This window comes from Chinchilla lanigera, unplaced genomic scaffold (genome assembly GCF_000276665.1).
Source record: "Chinchilla lanigera isolate Chin_1 unplaced genomic scaffold, ChiLan1.0 scaffold00091, whole genome shotgun sequence".
In the NCBI taxonomy this organism is placed as follows: Eukaryota; Metazoa; Chordata; class Mammalia; order Rodentia; family Chinchillidae; genus Chinchilla; species Chinchilla lanigera.
In genome coordinates, this window is record NW_004955492.1 from 7,092,328 (window position 1) to 7,116,144 (window position 23,817).

Here is a 23,817-nt window from a genome sequence, read left to right on the forward strand (position 1 = left end):
GAAATGGTACATGAAGGTCAGGGTATCTTGTTGAAAGTGGCAGGTATCATTTTAGGACAAACTGAGGTATGAACCCAGGCCCTGTGATGACTGGGCAGCTTAACAGGTTAGCTCTGGTCCTGCGCCAGCCCACCCTTGGGGCACACGATCCAGAGCCATGTTCTGGGGGAAGGAGCGAGGACCAATGGCAGCAGCAATGCCCCCTGAACACCCTTAGAATGGCAGTTAGGCCCTGCCACCCCACAGAAAAAGAAACAGCGCTCCAGCAAGTCCCCAGTGGGTTCAGGTACTATTGAAAGGAAAGTAGCCCCACCCTAGAGGAACTCCAAAGACCCAGCTCTGTCAAACTCAGCTATACATTGTTTCACTCTGCAAGCACAGAAAGCTAGCTAATGTGTAGGACGCTGTCAGCACAACACCCCACTCCCATCACCACAGAAAGAAGGCATGTGGCAGATATAACTGCCTAAAACCTAATCCAAGACACCAGACAGGTAACCTCAAGGACAGAAAAGAGGAAGTCCCTGAGCCTGTCCAAGGCACTGTGCCAAAAACCATGCCATCTCCATGTTAAAATAATCCAGGTCACACATAGGCCAATAGTCTGCAGTCAGACATCCTTGTTGCTATCTCCACCCTGGGAGGGATCTGGGTTTCAAGAACTCCCAAAGCCTACCCAGCTTTCTTAGTTTCTTCCTACTGTACCTGATTTTAGTCATCCACTCAGCAAGTATGAATGACACCTCCTGGGGATACTGAATGCTAGGAAAGAACTGGCAACAAGGTGGATGGAGCCCTCTAAGCCGAGGTCAATGCCACAGTGAGAATGGAACACAGGGCTGTGGTCAAGTGTTGCTGGGATTGAACTGAGACTCAAATGCAGGTCACTGATCTCAGCTCCACTCCCACTGATTCCCAGAGATCATGACTGGGTCTCCAAAAGCTAAAAACTAAGAAGATCTGATGCTTTTCATGCTGATTTCAATTCAGCATTTTAGTTACTGTATCATCTATGTTCTAAGGTGCCCTGCTCTGTCACTTTTTAACATTGAAAAAATCAAGATGGATGTGGAATCAACATGAGCAGGCAGCCTCAGCAACTGTGCCTCCTGGGGCCACTGTCAAGTCATGGCACGGCTCACAATCACTGCCACTGCAGAAGTAGGAAGGCATCTGTCATAGAAATCCAACAACCTCCTAATTTCATGTCCTTCTTGAGTGGCACAGCCAGTGTTTGGATTTGCATGGGTCTCCCCACCCAGCTCCCATGTGTGTAGGGAGCAAGTCAGTCCAGCGCTCCAACTTCAGTTTCCTCATTTAGGAAGGAGCATATTTGCATCAGAGGAACTCACAAGGAATGATTCAAATTGTCCCTATAGCACCACACGGGGGTTGGCAAATAGATGTTTCTGACTATAGGCCCACTAGCTGAAGAATCCTCTGAAATGTCATGCATCCAAGTTCTACTCAGGGCTCAGATTCAGTATGCATTATGGAGTCCCTGGGTCCCATCTCTGTGACAAGCAAGACACTAGGCACAGGACTAATGGCCTTGAAGTGTCGGCACAGAGGTTTGGGCAGATCCTCCAACAAATAACTACGAAGAATACAAAAGAGTTAAGTCCTCTCATCTTTTTTGCTGTTTCCCTTTATTTGATATTCCACACTTTTCTTTCCCTAGGAACTATCTTCCACCCTCTGGCCTATGGGTAATCATGTGAGTTAATTAACAGCTGCACTGAGCCACAGAGCCACCCTGGGTTACAACTGGAGCCATTTTAAAGAGGACTAAGCGAAAGCTGTGACTTAGCCAAAACAGACAGATCTTTACTAGGATCAACACAAAACCCTCCAGGGAGCCTGTATTCCCTTGAAAAGAAGCCAGGTTTACCTTCTCCAGCAGCATATGTTAAGAAGCAAGGGACAGGATGCTCAATAGGCAACTCGCTGTCAGGCACTAACATTTAAAACACCTTCCATCTGTAAAATCTGCACTGGCCAGATGCACAGGGCAACAGACATAGACTGGCCAGCTCCCTAATTGGAGCAGAACCTAGATGGAGGCCAAAGACAGTGGCCATTGCCCACCATAACTCCACAGGGTAGACAAGTGGATACCCAGGACCTGTAGGTAATGAGAATCTCACATCAAGCACTGCCTTCCAGAAGGTAACCAGGCCCAACCTCATGGAGCCCTGGCCTAGTTAACAATGGACAGTAGCAGGTACTAATGTAGTAGCACAGATAGTAATAACATTGACCTCCTAGGGAGGAAAAATGATAAAAAATAGGTGATACCCATGATAGACAAGCTGCGAATTTTAGCACTTTTTAAACATTCTGTTTCATTTACATATAGTAAAATCCATTTGCATCATCATAAGTTCTCATTTGTATCATCATAAATTCTGTGGGTGTTGATGTCCAAATGAATTTTTGGAATGATCACTACAACCTGAACCCAGAACTCTCCAAACCTCACAGGCACCCTTGGCTGTCCAGTTGTGTCCAGTTGGGGGCTCCCCATCCTCAACCCCTTAACGGTCCCTACAGGTCCATCTTTTCCAATATGAGGTATACTCAGACAGTAGGCAGCCTCTCCAGATGGGCTCCTTCCACTAAATGCTGAGTGATAGATGAAGCTTCTGGTGGGGGACAGACAGGTGGCAGTGCAGTCCTGCACTGAGCCTACAATTCCAAAACATGGATCTCTATTATAGTGTTATACAGTAAGTAAAATTTACTTACTGTAATTTTACTTATAAGCAAAGAAAAGACCTCACACAAACTTACCCACATGGAAATAGACTCAGATATCCATCCCTCAGAGCACCAAGCAGGACTTGGAGATAATGCAAAATGACACAGGTTGCCTACCCACGGCTAGCTCAGACCCAGGGGAAAGATGAGGAAGAAGGAAGAAGTCCTCTTCCTTCTCATAACCACAAGCGTCTCCTTCCAATTTACACATGTATTGTGGTTTTTTCCTCTATTTCACCTGCCTGGAAAGCCAGTGTATTAGGAATATGAACTAACCTTTCACCTCTAGCAAACCTGATCACAAGCCATTCCAGGCAGCGGGCGAGTCAGCTGTCCAGACACACTCTGACATGAGGAATGCTAGGGAAGGCAGCTCTACATGCAGGTCTGCATTCCAGGAACCAATGTTTTAATGATAGACTGAAAATTAAAATGTTTGAACAGTATGAAACATCAACAACCACGTGCTCCACATGCCAGCAAGATCTGCAGAATTCCCCAAAATAAGGAATTTGAAAACTGTAGAGAGCCAGGCATGGTGGCACACACTTGTAATCCCAGCACTCAGGAGCCTGAGACGGGAGGATTGTTGCGAGTTCAAGACCAGCCTGGGCTACAAAGTGAGCTCAAGACCAGCCTGAACTGCATAGTGAGACTCTGTCTCAAAAAGTCCAAAAAAAAAAAGGAAAAAAAAAGAAAACTGTAGAAGATATGTGCAGTACTAACAAATCCAAGACTTTCCCTCTTTCTGATCTACCAACAGAAGTACAAATCCTACAGACTTGAATTCAGAAGATGAGTCTCTCTTTCATATTCAGAACAGCTCAAGAACAAAAGGACAAAATGAAGGGAGAGTTAGACATAGAAATACACTGATATTTCAACTGTGGCAACCCAGTTTGCCATTCCTAATAGCGTAGGGCCATTTTTTTTCCAGCATCAACTCCTGGGGACCCCCCACCTTCACTCCCTGTCACACTCTAGATTCCCAAGAATTAGCTCATTGGCTCTAATACAGATTTATTCCTCTATATGCCTATTACACTAATACATGCCACCTCTTAATCTGTTCTCAATTATTTCATTGATGTTTATGTGTGGAGAATTAAAGGCAATACTGTTTCCATACATTGATGTAGATGTTCAACTTTTCAAGTGAAGCAGAAAAAGTATAGATCATAAATACTCCGATGTCTTAATGTCAAATCTCTCTAGCTGATGTTTTAGGGACCTCATGATATCATGAAATTTGGTCAATAAGAAGACTGGAGCAATTTGTTCTAGAAGTTTCTGTGTTCATACACCATCAAAGGCCAAACAACAGCCACATTCAGGTTTGACGATGAGAGGCCAAAAGTTACATTTTGGGACAGAAAATATCATGTCCCCCTTGTATTTGTACCAAGTTCCCTGATAAATTTCCCAGTGACAGCCAAGAGATGGGTTATATATCTAATGGGACCTACAAGACAAGATGACCTTTCTAATTGTCATGATGAGAAGCACAATTGGAAGTGACTTTGAAACATATGGTAAACTTCATTATGCTAAAATATAACAGCTTCTACTTTAGGGCTTGTGATGAATATTAATGTCAGAGCTCCAGAGGAAAACTGTGCTCTAAATTTTATATTGCATAAAACTCTTTCAATACCAAACAGAGCTTTATTTATAGTCTTCAGGCGTCTTTGTGGATGCTATTAAATATTCCATTAAATATGGCAAAATGGAATGAATGGAATGAATAATCTCAGAACATTGGGGGGGGAGCTAATGATCACTTCCCAGCACTGGGCCAGCACCAGGCAAGGTAGGAACACAAAGGCTTGGACCATAACCATGGCCCAGGGAGGACCCAGGATATGTACAAGGAAAGCCCGTGGGTCCTGACAGAGATCGCTTAGGGGAGATGTGGTACAGGGTGTAATCTATGTAGGCAGAGCACCTGGAGACCATGAGAGGTTTAGGGGGTGGGAGCATCAGAATGAGCTGGAAAGAATGCAGGAAGGGGTCACTGGTGGCTGGGGGTATGGGATATTCCAAAGGTGGAAAAAAGAATGTGGAAGCCATAGTAAACACACAACAGCCATGGCAGGAGTGAAGGGAAAACCTGACTCCCTACAAGTGCAAGGCAGGAAGGTGTGCTGAAGCCACATTGTGGCGGCATCCTGTGATCTGTGACTACCACCAGGAGAAGGAGGGGTCTCCACTTAAAACCTGCTGAAGTGTGTTGTCTGCCAGGAGAAGGGCAGGGAACTGTTGCCACCCCATATTCATGCCCTGGAGACGCCAATGACAGCTCCAAAGGTCAGCCTGTCCGGTATTCTTCCAGGACAGGGACGACCTTTATATGCCATTTCTTTGAACCCCTCCCTGAGACACAGCTTCCAGGTCACACAGTGTCGATGGACTCTCCCCATTAGTCCATGAAACAACACCCTGCTTCGAACAGAAAACAATTCCCGTGTGCAAGAGAGTTTTCTAATGGATCTAAGGAAACGGAAGTGACTGAAAGGGGGAAGAGGCCAAAGACAGTGGTGGCCAACATGAGATGATCAGGAAGGGCAAAGGAAAGCACACTTTTCTGAACTCTTCTCAGCTTCTGTCTTAATGGTTGAAAAAACGACAAATCAGACCTTTCTCAGGCTTGTTGAAAACAGTGAAGTTGGTTTATTGAGGCTCCATTCACAGCAGTTCCCTGTGTATCACATCTGCCTTTGAAAGACCCAGGGACATCAATGCTCAAAGAAGAAACAGGACACTATGGCTTGGAGGACCTGTCCCTCTGATTTGTTAAATCACTCAAACCCTGTGCACTAGGAAGTTACAGAATTCATTTTAATCTGTTACTTTAACATGTTACCATTGTTTGTAAGAATTTCAGATCTTGGTTCATTATTAATAGTGAAACAGGGTTAATTTTACATACATACACACAATAGGAAAAGTGATTCATAACCATATTATAAAGATAAGGAGACCATCAAACACCATCCCATCTCCAAAACACCAAGACCAATGGACCAAAACATGGACAACACAATAAAAAATCATAACGATGCAATGAGAAGCAAGATAAGCCTATTAGCTAAATGTACACAAAAATAAGGCATGAATCAAGCACCAGAGAGTATCATTATCATTCTAGCAATTTTTCAAAGAAATAACACCCAGTATTGAAAAGGATGCATTGCTGGTATCAATTAAATGGTATAATCTTTTTGAAAGCCAATCTGTAGTATGTATGCAGTCATACTACAAAAATAATTATGCTCTTTGGCCCATGAATCTGGCATTCTATCTTCAGAAATCCTAATTCTAACCCAGGCATTCTAATCCTGGCATTTTATCTTCAGAAATAAGTTACAGAATTATCATTAAACACCATAAAATAACAGATACTTAAGCAAACCATGGTATCATGACTTTTGGAATGTTACAAAAAAAAGATAATAAATAACAAACCAGAGCACCATACTGCAGGAAGGGAAATAATGGAATATAATACAGAGTATGGCCGTGAGGCACACAGGTGAGACTCATCCAGTGCTTCAATCCCATCCACAGGGGTGTGGGCACCTCTCTCACCCCCTAAGATTCTGCATCCCCATCTGTAGGATGGGGATAATAAATCTGCCTCAAAATAAGATTGTAAAGATTATATGATGTGCTGTCACCAGTCTTATATACGGCTAGGGGCAGAGAGACGACATAAAATTGTGTAGGATAAGTAACACTGTGAGGACAGGAGTGTAAAAAGTCTGCAAGAAGGGGAAGCTAAACATTCAACTAGGAGCTCTGGTACAGAGCTTGTATGAAAGACATTTTTCATTCTGTTATAAAAATTTATTTTATGTTTATGATTTTTTGTAATAAATTAAGGTGTATCCTAGAATAACTCCAGAAATTTCATAAGCATCCACTATGAGGGTTTCCTGTATCATCTACAGGGAGAAATGACTTCACCTGCAAAGGATGACACAGTCTTAGAGTTCTAGGTCACAGGGGAATCTCAGTGTTAATGACCTGCTAAAGGCAGAAATGGATTTGGCATCCAGCCACGAGTGTTGTCCAGTTTTTTGAAAAAAATGGAGTGCGATAAAGGGTAAACAGATGTCTGCCAAATTCTAATTTATCTGTCTCACCCAATGTAATAGGTACGTGTAGATCAAAGGCAATTGGTGGGTTAGGATAGAGATTGAAAGGCTTGAGATTTCAGCCACCTTGCTAGAACAAGACAAATCTCCTTTCAATGAGGCTGTCCCATCGTGAGAATGTTACTGCATGTGCTCTTTCTAGGGGAAGGAAAGTATAACATAATACAATGTGTAGAGGTTCGTGGAATGTAAAGTGGTCACAGGAAATAGAGAGTGATGCTCCAAATAAGCTAAAATAGCCACAAATTTAACAACACCTACAAGCAATAAAATTTGCTTGTAAGTAAATCCAAGAGTAGCACCTATAATCCGTTTTTAATGAATTACGAAGGCTTTGGAAAGTATAATGTCCAAAAAAAATAAAATTATGTTCCAGAACCATGTGGGCATGTGAATTATGAGCACGGCTGGCTCGTACATTTTTGATGATGCCAAGTCAGGAAACCCTTAAGCAATTCTTGATGGTTACATAAGAATCCAAGAAGAAAGTGAGTAGACAGAATGGCCACCTCCAAGCTCCAAAAATCAATACAAAAGTAGGATGGGCCTAGGGCAGCACCCACAGGCTCCACAAGAACTCAAGGCGAGAACTGCTTGTCAGCATTCCCTCTCTCCTACGCAGGAGCAAGAAAACCTATAAAATCAAACAGGCAAAAAAAGACAATCCACCAATAAATACTGTACTTCTGGGGCTATGGCCTCAAAGAGCAGAAAGTACTAAGCTAAAGTCACAGGAAGTGTGCAGGAAGTCATCACTCTGGGATATGCCAAAGGAGAAAATAAACACTTTTTTTTTGTACAAAATTAATCATTGAAAAACTGTGACAGCATAAAAGATGCTATATTAAGTTAGTCCCTGGAAAATTAGTCCCCGCAAAACCTCACAAAATTAGGTTCAGTTTTTAAGAACTCCACCTTCATTCTTCAAAGTCCTAAATGATAGAACATTTTAAATGTTTTATTCAATTAAAGTTCAAAAATGTTGCTCAAATGAAGCCTGGAGAGATTGCTGCTGCATTTCATAAACTGAATTCCTTGTAATTAGTAAGATGACAAACGAGTAAATTCTTACAGGCAAACAGAGCTTCTATTTCTCTGTTAGAAACTGAGGGACATAACATCCTAACTTACTGGAACACAACGGGAAGCACTGCCACTTACATGTTTTAGAACAAGAAATAGAACTATCAACAGTTCTTTGAAAATATATAAAAAGTAGTTTGAAACTAACAAATAAATGTTCGATCAAACTTATATGGTTCAATTTCTTTCTGAATTATCATAGTTCCCAGGTTCCTCTTATGACTCTTCAAAAATAAAGAATTGAGGTTTTAATATTTTCCAAGTACAAGTGATCCCTCACCTATCTTGGGAGTTATGTTCCAGAGACCCCCGCAATAGGTGAAAATCCACGAAGTAGCAGCGTTGTATTTATTGTATTATTTATTTATATTTTAAGACTTTATAAACACTTCCCACATGCATACAAACCTTTCCCACTTTCTTATTAACCTTTCCCACACTCTTATAAACACTTCATATGCTCTTAAACACTTTCCACGCTCTTAAACCTACATAATTTTAACAATATGTAAAATTCTATATGGGTACTCCAGGTGAAGTTGACAAGGAGAGATGCTGAACCTATGGGCACAGTGCCGAGAGCAAACAGACCGATGCTATGGTCACTGAGCCAATCAGTGCCCAGGATACAGAACACAGTGCTGTGGTTGGTCGCCTTCCATTCCATCAGCCAATAGTGCACCATGTACAATCTCACATTGGCAAACTTGCCCAAGCGGTAGTGGCATACTGCATTTCCATGATGTACAGTATGGTATTTATCCACTGAAGAAACACATATTGTATTTTATTTTGATTTAATATATTTTTAATATGTTTGAATTAACATTTTTTATATTTATATTGTTTTAAATTTTTTAGGCAAAAATAGTTAAAATCATAAATATTATATAAATACCTATATACTGCAAAATCCCAGGATACAATGAAAACTTCAGGATAAAGAATTAGATTTTTTTTTCTTTTTTCAAAAACCTGCAATACAGTGAAGCCACAAAAAGTGAACTGCAATATAGCAAGGGACAACTGTAACCTCCTTTCAATTTAAATGATCCATCTGGAATTCAAAAATTGCAGAAGCAGGTCATCACTGTTGGCATGAAATATAGGGAAGAAAGCTGAAAATATTTAAAAAAAAATTACCTCCTTGTTCAAGGGCCTTGGCATCATCAGCAGATGACAGTGGGCTCTTGTCATAATTGTGAGTCTGCACACATGGTTACACAGACATGAGGTGCAGTTGGGAGTAGATAGAAAGACTCACTTTAGGGATCAAGTCATAAAGAATATAGTCAATGGTGAAAGTGCAGTTGAAGATGATTCAGACCTAGCCCTGACCATGTGCTTTGTGACAGGCCCTCCCTGCCCTTAGCTTGTCCACCTGGGGGAGGAGAATGTACTAGAGCTCGCCCTGGTGACCCAGGGATAAAATGACAGCTCAGTGCCCGGTTCTCAGGTGGTAAAGAGAGAGGCAACGAACATCTGTCACTGGAAAGAGAATGATAACATACAGGTGATTGCTTCTCTCCCTAACACTAAGAACACACTAACTCTAGAACAGCCACAGCTTGGCTGGGCACACAGTGAGGGCCCAAGAAACATACGCTGACTGTATTCAGTAAGAGCAGTTGGAGAAGAAATTCCCAAATTATTCTTTCCTCTCTTATTTTTTTGAGGAGCTCGAGATCTGTTACAGTTAGGATTCAGAATGTCCCCCAAAACTTCACTGTACTGAGGGCTTGGTTGCCAGACAAAGAAATTGAATAGATTGTGAGGGTTCTGGCTTCATTGAGTAGATTGATCCAGTGATAAGGTCACAGCTGAGTGGGCTTATTGAGAGGCGGGGCCTAATTGCAAGAGATGGGTCCCTAGATGTGTGCCGTTGGAGGGTGTATCTTGTCCCCTGCCACTTCCTCTCTGGCTCTTTGCCTCTCTGTTTCCCAGATGCCATGAGATGAGCAGCTTTCCTCAGCCACATCTTTCCACTACATGTTTCTGCCTCGACACAGGACTACAGCAACAGAGCCAGCTAACCATGAACCAAAACTGTGAGCCAAAATAAACCTTTCCTCCTTTAAGCTGATTTTTTTCAGATATTTTTTCATATCCACAGAATGCTGACTAACATAGACTCAAACCCAGGGCCTCACAAATGCTAGGCAAGCATTCTATGACCAACTATTCCCCAATCCAGGTATGCATTCTTAAAGTTCTACGAATCTATGAGAGACAAAATGAATTATACAATTAGGCACTATTTAAATTAAGTGCTAATAAGTATAATAATGATATTTTTTCAAACCATACTGATATTAAAATATGAGTTGCCCAGGTAACCCAAGGGAGTACCACCTCCTCCCAACATACACAGCTACCCCCGACACTTGAACACGGGAAAGGGAAGCAGAGCTAAGTGCACAGTGACCAGGGATGTGTAATTCTGTAACATACATAGCAGAAGGCCCTCACCCAACCCCAGCCTGAGGGGCCTTCTTGGAGACTCATGGAGCACCTCTTGCCACCATCTTAGCTTCCTCTTCAGGATACAACATGCATTCTTGTTCAAGAGTACAAACCAGCGAGTGGTACCCAAGCCCAGTCCATAGGAAACACAAACTCGGAGAGGTATCTGTTGCCAAAAACAATCTACAAAGCAGAAAATCTGGCAGATGAGACACATGCACCAGCTCAATTACATAGAGTCAAGTTCCCGCTCCAAACAAATCAGCATGTCACGAAGCTGCCTGTTGCAATTTATGAAATGCAATTAAAACCATCACGACGTTCCCACCTCAGAGTGTGGGACTGAAGTGGTGCTGGAGTGCAGAAAAGCAGATGGAAAAGGATGTAGCAATAGTAAGGACTTCTAAAAACTCACATAGACAACAACTCCTTAAGGGCATTAATCCAGTGAGGATCTCTTAAAAATTAATATAGATAAAAATTAGCAAAGGAGATTGGAAGTATTTGAAAGCAAGAAAAAATAATGAACAAAATGAACGTTAGAATCATGGAATATCAGAAGGGACTAAAGTAAATGGTGACCTCAGCAAACTCAGGGAGCATCTAATGCATCTCCAGACCTTGAGGGTCTAGCATGATGGCTGGCATATTGTTAGCGCTCAGTAAATGCTTGTTTGAAGGAGGGAGTGGGGAAGGAAGGGAGGGATAGAGTGATGGACAGAGAGATGGATGGGTGGAAATAAAACTTCAAAATATGGTTCTATTGTTAACTTTGAAGCAACCGAGTCTCAGAAAACTCAGTGACTTGCTAAAGATCACGCACTCACTGGACATCCCATTGTGCGGCAATTGAGGCCAGTGCTGTGCCGATGATGAGGGAATGGCGGGACTGAAATGAAGCTAGGGACCCCCACATCCTAATCCCGGATTCTGGCCCCACATGATGGTGCCTCCCAAAGGGATTATCACAGCTATTGAATAAATGAGGAAGGGACTTAATTGCAAATTTTTCAAGTTTTGAAATTCACAGCAAAAGTAGTTAAGGAAAAATAATACTTCTAGTGATACAAGGATATCATTGGAAAGGGAAAAAATGAAGAGAAAGTTAAAATGCAAACACTTAACCAGGCTCCTGAGAAAGTGACACATTAACTAATAAGGTGAATCAAAAGTAAATGATGAAAAATATGACCACCTGGCCCCATGAAAACCCTCATGGAAAAGATTTTGAATGTTTAAAAAGCTTTCCTTCAAAAGATTCCATCCAACATGTTTTTTTTAAACTACGTGAACACCAATTTCTAACTTAGAAAGGCAGGTTAAAAACATTTCCTAAGTAACTGCCTCAGCTTAACACACAGAGCTCATGGCCTTGATCACCTAAGAGCACTGCCACCACCAGGCCCATGGGAGCCAAGCTGCCTGATGTGAAGATGAGCAGAAACTAGATCTTGTACGCCCAGGTGCCCTTTTATGTTCTAAATCTCATAACTCTCCTTAGTCCAACTCTCACTGATTTACCTCCATGGCCCAGACTTTAACCCAACTCATCTTAAAATGTAGAGAATCCTAGGATGACCCCTTTAAAAATATGTTTAACAGCACAATTTGTAGTAGCTAAATCTTGGAAACAACCCAAATGTCTATCAACCAAGAAATGAATAAAGAAGATGTGGTATTTTAATACAATGGAGTATTAGTCAGCTATAAAGAAAGATAAACTTGAGGCTTTAATAAGTAAATGGATGCAACTAGGGACCATACTCATAAGTGAAAAAAATCATACTCGCCTGTGTAAACATCACATTGTCTCACTAGTGTGAGAAACTGAAAGAGTAAATAAGATCCAAAAGGTACAATAGATACTACAAGAGGGAAAGAAACTGCTCAAAAGGAAAGAACAACTGGAATGGGGGAAAGGAGAAAAGAAGGAAGTGGGAAAATAATACACACACACACAAGATAGCTAAGATAATTGTACTACTAATTCCTATTAGTTCGTTGAAAGGAAGTTAGTGCTTATATTGTTTAATCGATTTTGCATGTCTATATCTGGTAATCTGAGCAAATACCTTGAAGATAACAATATGCAATATAATAACCATTGTTAATTTCCTATCATCTTGTGTTGAAATTCTGCATCATTTTATTGTTTTTTATTCGTTTAAAATTAAAAGAATTTATTATACAATCTGCTAAAAAAAAAACAACCCTGCACATTGCCCACACATCTACAATGTGTGCACATCTTCATGGTGCACCCCCAAGCTGCTTTGGAGCCAGTCCTTCTGTTCCTAGACATACATGGAAAGGGCTCTGCATGTGTCACAAGTCTGCTCCTGAGGCTTTACATGATGTTCTCAAGAGCCCTGTCTGTAAGAATCCAACCCCACTTCATGTTTTGTGAAGACTTCCTAATTCTGCAGTCATTTTTTGAAAAAAACAGGCCATACTTCAATTGTTGTTTTTGCTCTGGCTTCTAGGAATCTCATTAACACAACACATTCTCAATCAAAATAATGAACACCTCAAATTTGGCACTGTCTTCTGTCTCCATTTTTTAAATTTTACTTTTATTGTTGATTTTCTTGTTTTTATATTTGTTCAATGCATTTTCCAGTTCACCATCCCTTCCCACCCTTACCAAGAAAAACAGAGACAAAGATGCACATTCAATTCTTCTGTTCTAATGTATCTGAAAGTTTCTTCTAAATTTATCAAATAAATGTAGAAAAAGTCCCTGTCTATATGCAGAACTTGTAACTTGCTGGATCTCTAAAGCGAAGGCTGTTCTTCACAAGTGTGAGTGGCTTATGCAACAAGGATTTCAGGGCTGGGATGTAGCTCAGTGGTATAAGCCTGCCAGGCAAGTGCAAGGTCTGGAGTTCGATTCCCAGTTCAAAGAAAAAAAAAAAAGAAGAAGACGAAGCATTTCAGAGCTTTACCTCCCCTCAGCACATCATACTTCCTTTACTGAGCTATTTCAAGCTCAAAACTTATAAGGTAGTCTATAAGAACAGTAGGATTGTGTCAGTGTGGATCGCGAAAGCCACTAATCCCATACCACACGGACAGTTGCTTCCCCTCCCCGCTCCCCCTAAGTTACCCTTATTTGTTTTTCATCTCCCCTGGATATTGAAAGTGCAGCAGGCTGGATATACTCTCGATCAACATTCCCAGAAACAGAGAACTGACATTGATCTTCTCACTGAGAATCCCTTTAAACAGCTGATGGTTCCCTGATGGGAACCCTGACAGCTCCTGGGCTGAGGACCTGAGCTTCATCTGCAGTGTCCTCTCCACTTGGGCAGCTGGCAAAGAGGGGGAAATTCATTATCATGCTAATGACGTCCTATTTAAAATTCTAGCCCTGATTATTCTGTGATTAAATCTCTCTCCTTGATGTTAGCTGACTTTATATCTGAGTTACAGTGCAAAATCAACAATACTAATAAAGTACAATACAAATACCAAACTTATACACAGGAGATGGAAAACATGTATCTAAATTTCAAGATTGTCTTTTCTGAAAAGCAGACGCAGCAAACTAAAAATGTTACTGATATTTGTACCCTACTTTCTCTTCAAAAATTGAAATCCATGCTCATGAGAATTTTATTCTTAATTTTCATTAGTATTCAGGGGGTGGAAGATACATTTAGTTTTTTATTCTGGTTTCACTATACTTAAAAATGCTTCACCTATAATCCCAGTGCTGTAGGAGGCTGAGATAGAAAGACTATAAATTCAACCCCAGCCTGGGCAACTTAGTGATTTAGTGAGACCTTCTCTCAGAAAAGGAAAAAAAAATGAAAACCAAAAAGGGCTGGGGATGTAGCTCAATGTGAAGGGTCTGGGTTCAATTCCCAGTGCTCAGGAGCAGGGAGGAACCGCTCAGGATTCAATATGATTTCTCAGAGTTATCAGCTCTGCTAGTGTGAGTTAAGCCACACTTCTTTCTCACCCCTTCACCAGGACGGTGTCAAGGGGACAAAGGTCTATAGATTCAGGGACGCTGTCTGCCTTTACGTTTAAGACTCCTGCATGTTTCAACCCCTTTGCTATGCTACTGTTCTGTCAGCTGGCACTCTAATCCAAATATCCAACTCATACAAGTCAAGAAACAGTCAAACTTATCACGACTCTCATTAAACTAGAAAGAAATAAAGAAGCAGAAAACCCAAGGTCTAGAATAGCAATCCAGATAAAGCAGAAAGGACTCATGTTTCTTGTTAATATCTGGCCCCTGGAAATGAACAAATACTTATAGTGTATTCACTATTTTAGAATGCACCATACTAAACCCTAAAGTGATCCAATAACTCATAAGGCCAGTGCTCTGTTCCCAGGGGACCCACACTGAGCCGGGAACACAAGACACAACAATGATCTCTAGTGATGAGTGGGACAGGTTCATGGAGCTCTCTATAAGAGAAACAAGGTTAATTGGTCCCCAAGTCTACAAATCTCTTTTCCTACAGAATCAAGATTCCAAACTTCAGCAGGACACGTGACAGCCCAGGGTAAGGATGGATCCCAGCCACCCTCACAATTACCTGTCACCATATACCAAGAATAAGTGCACAGGTATGTGGCAATAGTAGAAGTATGGATAAATTCATAAGGGAATACATGAGCTCACTCCTTCTGGTTGCACCTAGACATACATATGGCCAGGTCAGCCATCTTGGCCTAAACATCACCTACCAAGAGGCCAGAACAAAGTAGGAGAGTCTGGGTCCCTGACTGGCAGGGTTGCTTGTCCATCCCTCCACTGCCTTTCCTCTCAAATGCTGCGTACCATGACCATTGGAAATCAAAACATTTTAAGAACCTTAGCTATCACGCATTTCTCAGTTTCATTTTTAAATGTTTTATCTATGATCATGGAGAGCCATGACCCACACATGCACAGGCATGATGCACACGCAGACTACTCCTGTGTACTTGAGCTACTTTTAAACACACAGCTCCTTTTGAATAGTTAACTCTCAAAATCCAAATGTAGCTGCATATGGACTCTGGCCTAATTTTGTTACACTTCAGTAGATAACTTGCTCAGGCATTCATTTTTATTTATTTATTTGTTTTCTACACTCCTGGATTATTAATTTGGGTCACCCAAAGTCAAGCCTCCTCAGAGTGGTTAAAAATTAGCTTCAGCCTAAAGCCTGTATAAATCCACAAAGAGGGAAAAGGGCAGCTGATACAGCAAAATCACCAGGAAATACGCAGGGAGCCATCTGCAGTGGAGAACCATCCATGGTAACAATCTCTCATTCCATGTGTTTATGTTTTATTCATCATTTTGAAAATACTTAGAGAAGTGACAATGATGAGATTCAAAGAGTACTGCACAGTCCTTTTTTTTAAAAAAAAAAAAAGATATTAATGGCTTTCAGCAACTATTCAAATGAAAATATTACTGGACTCTCAAATATAGAAAATATTTATTTCTTTATTCTCAGATATCATCTATTTATCTTTATTCTCAGATATCATCTATTTATCTTGTGTCAAAATCTAATTGTGACACGATGAAAAATTTTTACAGTTTTCATTGTTCATGTATATTTAAACAATCCACTTAAAATATACAGTGCTCATTCCTAGCATGGCCCAATACACCAGGCTGCAGTGTCTTCGGTGAATACGTTATCATTCCTCAGTACATTATTTAGGCTCAAACGTTCAGTCATTACCATGTTTGTCAAAAAAACAAGGTTTGACCTTTAAAAGTGAGAAGAAAAACAGATAAGCTCTGGTTTGTTGAGCCAGCTCGAGCATACATCCCTGAGATTCACAATAACCAGGGAATACGCACTCCTTAGCTCAAACTCTGTGAAGAGACAGTTCTCTACACAATTTGAGGGGCTTTTAAAATAAATTTTATTCATCCTGAAATGCCACACCAAATTTCTGCTAGCTGAATTAATGCTTACTTGGTTTTTAAAGACTAATCTTCATGTATAACAATTTGTGGAATATTTTCAAAGATTCCCACTCAAATCTGGTTCTTAATATTCTATATTTTCTCATTTCTTTTTAAATGCGCAGACTTTGTTAACATAGCCATCTATTCATTCATATATTCCTTTCACTTTCCTAATAAAAGTATTTATTTAGTGACCATCTTATGCTGTCTCTGACCTCTGCTCTCCAGCACCATCTAGTTCTTAGGGGTAACAGACGGACACACACACATGCACATGTGCACACACACACACACACACCCATACCATATGTAGACCAGGATCTTTTGATCCGTACCACTGAGTCTGCCCGTGAGATAGATGTTATTCTTCTCATCTTCATAGTGAAGAAACAGGTTTCAACATCTACTTTAAATCTGAATTTGCTTCTAATGGTTTCACTGTGTATATCAGAAACTGAATCAGCAGAAATTCTCCACATTTTTTCAGAAATAGGTTTTCACTGTCTCGGTTTGGACTGAACTCTCACCTTTGGAGGCTCACAGGGTACAGCCCTCAAGGTGACCTCAGTTTTCTGGACAGCAGCAGGAAGAGCCTGTGAATGTGTCAGCTCCTCTGACACGCAGACACTGCACATGGCAGCACCAGCACTGTCCATACCATTCTAGGGGAGCTGGAACCTCAGAAGAGCACACGAAAGGGCCCCTCCAAATCCTCTTCTCAATTTCCTAGAGTCAATCTGTCATTGTACAGACCGGAAGGCTGAGCCAAGGGACAAAAGCAAGATAATATCAAGTAAGGGAAATGTTCAAGATCCACATCAATGGAGCGAGAGTTCCAAATTATCACAAGGCCATCAGCAAACACTGAGTGGAGGACAGGGTGGGGGACAGAAGAAGTCACATGTGAATACCAAAACCACAGCCAACAGGTAACTCCAACACACTTGCTGAGGCTCCTGCCAAAGATGTTCCCCAGGAGGAAGGCTGTGTGTTCCATTGATGCCTTTCACAACGAGGTCATCTGGAGCACGGAACATCTGCCTGGCCTCAGGGTGCAATAAATACCACCAACAAATTCCCCCAGGGGCCCAGTTGGTGCTACTCACTGTGCTCAGCCTCCTGGCGCTGCAGTTCCTGTGTCAGCCGGCTGTGGTCTTCCACCATGCTGGCCAGCTCTCCTGCAGTCGAAGACCTGAGTGCCCACAGCCTTTCCAGAATGGGCTCCAGCCCTTCTCGCTCTGAGGTCAAGGTGCGAATCTCTTCTGTGAGGTCCTTGGCTGTGCCGAAATGGCTTCCTATAGCACAGTGAGGGAGAGAAGGATGGAGAGAGGCGTTATAGCATCTGCAAACATGAAGAACTAGCAGCAACTAAGGCATGTCTGCAGCACAGGAAAAGGAACCCTGCTCACATGGAGGCACAGCTTCCTTAAGGGCAGTCTCTTGAGGAGCCAGGAAAGCTCTACTCTCCTTCAACTGAAACACACCCTTCCCTTTACCACCTTGTTCTTGCTATGTCTGTGACAAGGTTGCCACTGGCTGATTCATATCCTGTGAAAAGGGTGATACAAAAAGCTCTCATTGGGACCAGTGAAAGCCACAAGATATTATGCTATTCAGTAACCAAATGTCAAAGTGGCAACATATTATAGCACGGTCGAAAGAGACTGGTCTGTGGAGTCAGGCCAGACCCAAATTAAAATTTTAGGCCTGCTGTTTCTCAAACTGCATAACGTGGAGCAAGGAAAGTAGCACACCTAGGACACACATTTTATAAAGTATGATCATAATAAAGCCTAAATCATAAGTAGCTACAAAAACTTCTGTAAAGCACTAAGCAAAATATATGGCACATGGAATGTAACAAGATACAGGTCAATGGACAAAAACCAACCTAAATACTGACCACAAATTATTGGAAGATGATTCTTAAAATACAGTTTATATTTTAAAATCAAAAATACTTAGGTATAAACTTTAAAAAATATGTGTAAGAGCACTATAGTGGCAACTTTTTTTTAAAGCTGACTGAGAGAACGTAAAGATTTAAACAGTTAGAAAAATAAACTATAAATATACATAAGAAAAATGTTACAAATATTTCAATTTTCCTCAGATTGATTTATTGACTTAATATAATCCCAATCAAAATTTCATGAGGTTCTTCAGCAGAAATTTATCAGCTTATTCTAAAATGTAAAAGAAAATGCAAAAGCCTAGATAAACCAAACCCATCCTAAACAGTTAGTCTCATTTTCAAGACTAAAGTCATGACTACCGTAAATCAACACAGTAGGACATCAGCATACAGAAGGACAAGTAGATCAATGGAATAGAATAGGTCAGTTCAAAAGCTACATGCTCATATGGTCCAGCATTTTTCAACAGTGCAAAGCAAATCAATGAGGAAAAGAAAACAACATTAAAACAACTATATAAGGAGTACATTAACTTTGGTCTCTATCTCAAACCATGCATAAAATACAATTAGAGGTGGATCACAGATTGTAGAAAAGTTAAAACCACAAAACTTCTGGAAGGAAATATAGGGGAATATCTTATTTACTTTGAAGTAGGTAAAAACACTGCATAAGATAAAGAAAACACTAACTATAAAAGAAAATAATTAGGAGCTGGTGATTTAGCTCAGCGGCACAGCGCCTGCCTGGCAAGCAAGAGGTCGTGAGTTCAATTCCCGGTACAGGAAAAAAAAAAGAAAAGAAAAGAAAGTAATTGATAAATGGGCCTTTATCAAAATTATAGACTTCTGCTCATCAAAAGGCATCATTCAGAAAATGAGTATTCAGGTAGTAGACTTGGAGAAAATATTTGCTGCACATATATCTGACAAAGGACTTGGATCTTGCAGCTCAACAATTAAAACACAAATAACACCATTGAAAATTGGGCCAAAAAAGGACTTCACATGCATTTTACAAAGTAAGATACACAAACAGCCAATAATCATAAGAGAAAGTCTTTGACATTATCAGTGATCAGCAAAATGCAAATTAAAACCGTGGAGATTCTACTATAAACTCATTGAAATAGCTCGAAGTAGCTAAACAGAAAAGGTCAACACTGAGGGACCCAGAGCTGCCAGAACTCTCACACAGGCACAACAGTACAGCTCTCAGAGAATGCTTTGCCGGTTTGCGTGAGTTAAACCTATGCCCATCCTGTGACCCAGCAACCATAGTTCTGGGTACTAACAAGACAGAAATTAAACATGTAATCATAAAAAAAAGCCATGTACTCAAAAGTGCACAGTAGCTTTATTTGTGAAAACCTAAATCTGGATGCAACCTACATGTCTATCCACAGGAACACACAAAAATGGTGGCATGTCCACACAGTCTGAGATCACTCAGCATTACAAGGCAACAGCGATTCTTTCATGCAGCGGCATAGATGTGGCTCAAAAAAAAAAAATGCAAAAGAGTACATGCCACCAGATTCCACTGACACTACATTCTAAACTGGCCCATGGTGGAAGATTCCAGAACAGTCATCTGGGAAGGAAGGATAATACCTGGAAGGAAATGTTTCTAGAGTGATAAAAACAGTTCTCATCTTGTTAGGGCTGCTAGTAAGACAGGTGTTGCCAAGCATGGCGGCACACGCCTGTAATCTCAGCACTTGGGAGACTGAGGCAGGAGGATCATCAAGAGTTCAAGGCCAACCTCGGCTACATAGGGAGCAGGCCAGCCTAAACTACATAGTAAGACTCTGTCTCAAAAAAACCCAGATAGGAATCAAAGTTCACAGAACAGTACTCTTAAGATTTATCCATTTCATTGAATGCAAATCACACCTCAATAAAAAGGGAAAATTTAAGTATGAAAATTAAACAAAAAATTAATAAATATATCACATCAGTGCATGCTTCATAACAATAGCTACCATTACAGGGAAACTCCACGGCATTTGCTAAGACTTTATTGTACCCATAATGACAAAACAGATAGGAGCCTTGGGAGGAAAATTATTCTCAACACTGCCAAGTCTAAGATGCATTTTTTCTTTTAACACCGACATTTTTTCAGTTGAACATCAGATGTGTCTCAGGGCCACCAGCCTGGAGAAAGTCAGGGTGCATGTGTCACAATGCATGTGTTATTCCTGGTGCCTAACTGACCACTGAAAAGCCTTAGTGTTTCAGCACACAAATCATGCCAGAAACACTTCTTGCTGTTGACTGAAAACTTTCAGTGGATGTCGATTTGTAAAATCAGGAGAGCACCTGCATTCAAAACTTGACAATAGGCCAGGCCTGGTGGCATATACCTATAATCTCAGCACTCTGGAAGGCTGAGGCAAGAGGATGGCCAGTGCAAGCCCAGCTTGAGCAAAATAGTGACTTAGCAAGATCCTGTCTCAAAACAAAAAATAAAATAAAAGGGGCTAGAGATGTAGCTCAGTGCAAAGTCCTGAGCTCAAATCAATCGATCAATCTTTGAAGAATGGTATTAGCAGCTTGACAGAAGACTTTGAGAAATCAGTATTATTGGGGGGAAGTTGCACCCCCAAAAGCTCCCAGGGCACAGAGGATGATAGCATATGGGAAGACATCAACTCTAACAACCTTGAACCTACAAATGTTTCAAAAGCTCTGAATATGAAGATGAAGAAGCCTTAGAAAAACTTTAACCAATTTATTTTCTTTTCTAGGAAAATTAAAGCCTAAATACATCTAAAAGAGTTATTTCAATAAGTACAAAATGAAAATTTTTAGCCATGGAAAGCACTGTGTCATTGTTTAATTGACAGCAATTTTTCTTCCTTTGTAGTATATAAAATACAGGCACTTTTTATGTTCACAGAAATACACATGGTTATCTCTACTTTGCAGCTGATAAAACTGAAACCTGGAGAATTCAATGTCTTGCTGAAGGTCACAAAGCAATAAACAACAGGGCAAGCTTCCACCTCAAACATGACTCCAGAATCCCCTCCCCTCTTAAATACTGAACTCTGCTGCTTACTTCTTTATTACTGTATGATGGGCAGATTTCAAATGGATATAAATGTTGAAAATGTTATATTTTCCAACCTTAAGGGCATTCTGAACACCCAGCACATAATTCTGCCACCGAAATCTATGGTTTCTAATTCCATGGTGGGAGAAGCATCTTTTGAAATCCTGTATATCACTGCATGTGGCAGCACCACAAAGAGCATAAAGAACAAGGCGCTGCCTGCCCCCTGGGAAATGGCCACAAAACAAAGGGGACAAGATGCATTATAAAGAATAGGCAGAGGTGCACTGGGAGAGTCAGAAAAGACAGTTTGCTCCAGAGGGGAGACTGAGCAGGCCTCACAGGAACAAAATGTAAGACTTCCAGAAGCAGAAGCAGGAATCTTAGTTAGAAAGCAAAGGTAAGTGGTACGAGATCGGCTGACAAAGAAGCTAGTAGCAGAGTACCCCAGATGCTGGTGGTTTAGGCCAGTTTGGGGAACTATACCGCTAATGCCACAGGAGCAGTCTAGACTTCTGCAAGCTTTCAAGTCTTAAACAGAAGCAGCTACAGCAGGCCCCTCGCTGTGGGAAGCCACAGAAAACTCAGAGCAAGCCCGGGGTCCTGGAGAGCTGACAAGAGGACCTGCCTGAAAGTACAGCACCTGGAACAGAGGGGCCAGGCCCAGGCTAGCAGCATCAACTCTCCTGCCAGGCTGGGCCTACAGAACCCTGACCTCTCTGCTGGGCTACTTTGGACAGTGGAGTGGGCACCAGCTCTGCTCCAGAGACAACAACAAGACACTTACACTGTGCTATTTCCTCCCGCAAACAGTTCAGAGAAAGAAAAGACTCAGAATAGCTGAGAAAAGTGACATACAAGGAGCAAATGTCCATGCAAAAGCTCTGCTGGAAATGTGCCCTCTGAGCCCTGCTGCCCTTTGCTGCTCTGGAAGGCAGAATCCTTACAAAACACCAGAGACAGTTCATTAAAACACGGCCCTTCCTGATCCTGAGGTCTAAGGCTTGGGAACATGCATGCTGATAGAAGTGAGCACTTCATCTGTGCAGAATGTGTGAATTTCCAGAGACAGGAATTATCAAAACTCAAGCCATGATAAAATGCTACACTGCCCAACTTCATATTTTATAAGCATTCTGACCTCCCATCCAAGCCCTGGAGGCAAGCCTTGCTCAGTGAGACAGACCCTCCCTGGTTGCTTAACTGGTCAAGAGCTAGTGACAAAAATTCAGAAAGGCAGGGCTGAGCCTGGAGGAAGCTCACGAGCAACCACGACTCCAGTCTCCACGATGCTAATGGGCCGCAGGAGGGCGTATGTGTACCCCGTGTGTGGGGGAGGATGTGCCAAGATGGAGTGGCACGGGCACCTGCCCACTCTCCAGTCAGGGAAGGGATGTGGGGATACTCATGGCTCTTTGAAAGCACCTATCAGATTTTATCTGCAAATCATGTGACCAAAGACTTCAGAAGTATGCCAAAGCCACAGCTAGTGTCACCTGCTCTGCTTTTTCTACTCTCACTTCCCCTCCACATCTGTGCATTTGAGTTTATCTCCTCAAATTCCCAGAGCAAGACAGCCATTTTGATTTATTCTTCCTTCATCTGAGGCCGATCACCAAGAGCCTGATTTCACAGTGACAATACTCTCCACATGTGAATCGTCTCATCTAAATTCCCCATAATCCAAGATGGGGTTTTATGCTTCACTGTCCTGGATTTCCAGTTGCAGAACCCAGACCCAGGAAGTGACCACTCTAAGGTCACAGTTTTCAATCCTGTGAGCCATGGGAGAATGCTGAACTTGAACTTCTTTAGATCTCATACCAAGTAACTTGGTCAAAATGTGGATACAAATATCATAAAGTAAGGGAGCACATGGGGGACATGAATCTTGTGACCCCACAGCCCTTTGCCCATCCTGGCCTCCCGGCCCTGCTCTTCCTTTCACCTGCGGGCACCTCACACTCATGACCTGGACACACAGACATTTCAGTGTTGCCAAAAATGAAACTTATTTTGCCTACCCACATGTGAGCTATACTTTTCTGGGGGTACCAGGAGCACTCTACCACTCAGCTACATCCCCAGATCCTTTTATTTTCTTGAGACAGGTCTCCTTAAGGTGCCCAGGCAGGACTCAAATGTTTGCTCCTCCTGCCTTGGCCTCCTCTGAGATTATGGGTGTGTACCACCCTGCCCGGCTGAACCATATTTCTTTACTGGGCAAAAAAGAAATAAAGCCAGTGCTGAAAATAATCAAACCCTTAAAACACTAGAGTCCTGTATCTGTTCTCCTGCATGATACCAAGTCTTCCCAGTATGGTCAAGCTCAGATATACATGGTATCTTAGTCTGTTTTCTGCTACTGAGACAGACAAACAACCATCTCTCCCATTTCTCCAAACCCAGAGGCCAGAGGTGGGTATGGTTCAGTCGAAGCTAC

At 41.6% G+C, this 23,817-nt stretch overlaps 1 protein-coding gene across 1 annotated transcript in view; it reads right to left on the reverse strand.

Moving 5' to 3' along the window:
- The window catches only part of Disc1 (disrupted in schizophrenia 1), a 292,801-nt gene that overhangs the window by 145,800 nt on the left and 123,184 nt on the right, over positions 1-23,817 (reverse strand). The window contains exon 9 of the mRNA XM_013504736.1: positions 17,505-17,693. Within this exon, the coding sequence (XP_013360190.1) occupies positions 17,505-17,693 (189 nt within the window). The remainder of the gene's footprint in view (positions 1-17,504; positions 17,694-23,817) is intronic.